The sequence below is a fragment of the Eurypyga helias genome, unplaced genomic scaffold (genome assembly GCF_000690775.1).
Source record: "Eurypyga helias isolate BGI_N326 unplaced genomic scaffold, ASM69077v1 scaffold40352, whole genome shotgun sequence".
Taxonomy (NCBI): Eukaryota; Metazoa; Chordata; class Aves; order Eurypygiformes; family Eurypygidae; genus Eurypyga; species Eurypyga helias.
This window is the reverse complement of record NW_010238586.1, coordinates 1-2,319: the sequence shown is the minus strand read 5'-3', so window position 1 is coordinate 2,319 and position 2,319 is coordinate 1. Positions and strand designations below refer to the sequence as shown.

General features: G+C 48.6%; 1 protein-coding gene across 1 annotated transcript in view; it reads right to left on the bottom strand.

Annotated features, from left to right (window-relative positions):
* Positions 1-1,085, bottom strand: part of LOC104506810 (fibroblast growth factor receptor 2) — a 14,031-nt gene extending 12,946 nt beyond the window's left edge. Inside the window, exons 1-2 of the mRNA XM_010147889.1 lie at positions 968-1,085; positions 226-336 (exon numbers count right to left, since the gene is read on the bottom strand). Coding sequence (XP_010146191.1) covers positions 226-336; positions 968-1,040 — 184 coding nt within the window. The 5' untranslated portion in view covers positions 1,041-1,085. The remainder of the gene's footprint in view (positions 1-225; positions 337-967) is intronic.
* Between the last annotated feature and the right edge of the window lie 1,234 nt (positions 1,086-2,319).

Below are 2,319 nucleotides of genomic sequence, written 5' to 3'. Positions count from 1 at the left end.
CAAGGGATTAGAGTGTTTTCATATGATATAGTACCCTTTCTCATATTAAAGCTGCAAGTATAATGAGAGACAGAAGTTAAATATTGCTGCTAAGCTAGGGAAATATCTAAAAATCCCATCACGGCATGACTGTTTCCTTAAAAACTCTTGAAAAATTATGATTAATGAGACTTATGCAGACCTGTCAGAAAGTCTTGGCTTGCTTTTTTTTATTTCTCTACTCACCATCCTGGGTACAGGCTCCAAGGAGATTGATGATATTTTTGTGCTTCCCAATCATCTTCATCATCTCCATCTCTGACACCAGGTCAGAGAGATCTTTTTCTGTAGCATCATCTGCACAAGACACAGGCTCAGTTTGTATTTTCTAGCGTGCCAGCCCAAATTCCACTAAGGCTGACCAGCTGGTGTAAAATGTGTGCTTCAAAATGCAGAATTTGGGGTTTGTTTTCCAGTATACACTGTATGTTATACAAAGTCATATGTTATGTCCTAACAAAAAAAGTCTCAGCCTGGACTGGCCACCTCTTCAGTGTTATATGTTAAGAGGGAAACCAGTAATATCCAACATAAAAATGCTGTCCTTAGCTATCAAGTCTCCAACAACTATGCCTTTCCTACAAACTAACCTTACAATTAAATTAAAAAAAAAAACGGGCACCAACCACCTGGACTGGACTAGGATCTGCACATGGAGAGCCTCTGACATGAATTAAACTAAAAGCAGAGACACCCATACGATGCTAATACATCTCCTGGTTCCTAAATACTCGCTGCTCAAGATAAACAGGCTGTCAAGGGCACAGATTTACACCCCAAACTGCTGAAGGCTGAGGTCAGCTATGTGCTCTTTGACCCACCCACCCCACCCCACGATGACAGAGTTCAGATGCCACAAAAGAAACTTTTTTGCGGACAAGAACTGCCACATCACCCACCCTGATCCCTAATCCGCCCATTTTCTTACCTTTCAACATCTTCACCGCCACAGTCACCGCTTCTTTTGGCCTGTCTTTGTCAATCCCCACCGCTTCGGCCATGACCACTTGCCCAAAGCAACCTTCTCCCAAGGGTTTACCCAGCGTCAGCCTGGAGGTGTAAACAGGAGATTAGCACACGGCATCTGGCGAAGGGATGCAGCCAGCGAAATTCCAGGGTTAAATATAAAAAGCTTTCAACAACTTGCTGTAGCACGAAGCATTTATCATATGGAACTAATGAGACTCCGGGCGCACATCGGTTTTCACGCGACCTGCAGTGGGTTTTCTTTGGGACAGTATGGAGGGCACCTCCTACGGGCGGACCAGTCGCTAAACCCGGCTTTTAAGCTCTCCCTCTCCTTGTAGTAAGAGGCTGTGCTCGATGGTTAAGCAGCAAGGCACAGCGTGGGGGGACAGAGTTTTCAAAAAGCATCAGACGGCGGCTGGAATCCAGGAGTGGGCAGCCACGTCCAAGCTCCTCCTGTCATTGTAACACGGACCGTCGTCTTCTTCGCAGTGACTGCAAGGAGACAAATGTTTCTTTGTGCGTGTTTCATGCTGCTGACGGTTTGTATGGTAGAGGGTGGTATTAAGAGCAGGGATATGCTTTAATTCTGTGATGGAACGGCACTGTGCAGACAGAAAGGAACTCAAAAATGCTCTCAGACAGCTTAAATTTAGCTCAAAATTCATATTCTTGCTTTCTGTCTGGGGACGCAGACCGTGAACATTTGCCTCGTGATCTCTTGTGCCAAATGGATGAGTCAGGACAGACACAAAGTCAGAGGCACCACGTTTGGGTGCCGCTGCAGGTGATTATCACACACCCCTTTTCACTTTCGTGTGGCTGATGAGGAGGCCAGGCGGCTGCCTGCTTGGGGGAGAGAGGAGGGAAGATGCAGGGCAGAGAAGGGGAAGGGCTGGCGACCAGCACTGGTGAAGGCTGGAGCGGGGTTACTGCTGCCAGAGCCACCTGGGATGATCCCACGCTGTGAACGGCAGCTCCATCTGCGGGACGAGGCACTCGGCAGGGCTGAGCATCCCCCACGCGCCGCCTTCGCCAGAGCCTCCCCACCCGCAGCAAGACCAGGCTTCCGACATCCATGCGCACGCCCCTGCGCTTTGATCCTTTAAGGGGCGAGACAGGACGCGTTTCTTGGCTGCAGGCTCTTTGCTGCCACAAATGTCATGTCTGGGGGTAACAGATCTCTCCTGTCTGCAGCACCCGGGCTCTGCTCAGGGAGAGGGAAGCAGAGACCAGGAGGTGTGTGTGTGTGTAACTGGAACTCAGATATAATCACAGTAACAGCCTAAGAAAATGACTGCTCTTTTAAAAAGT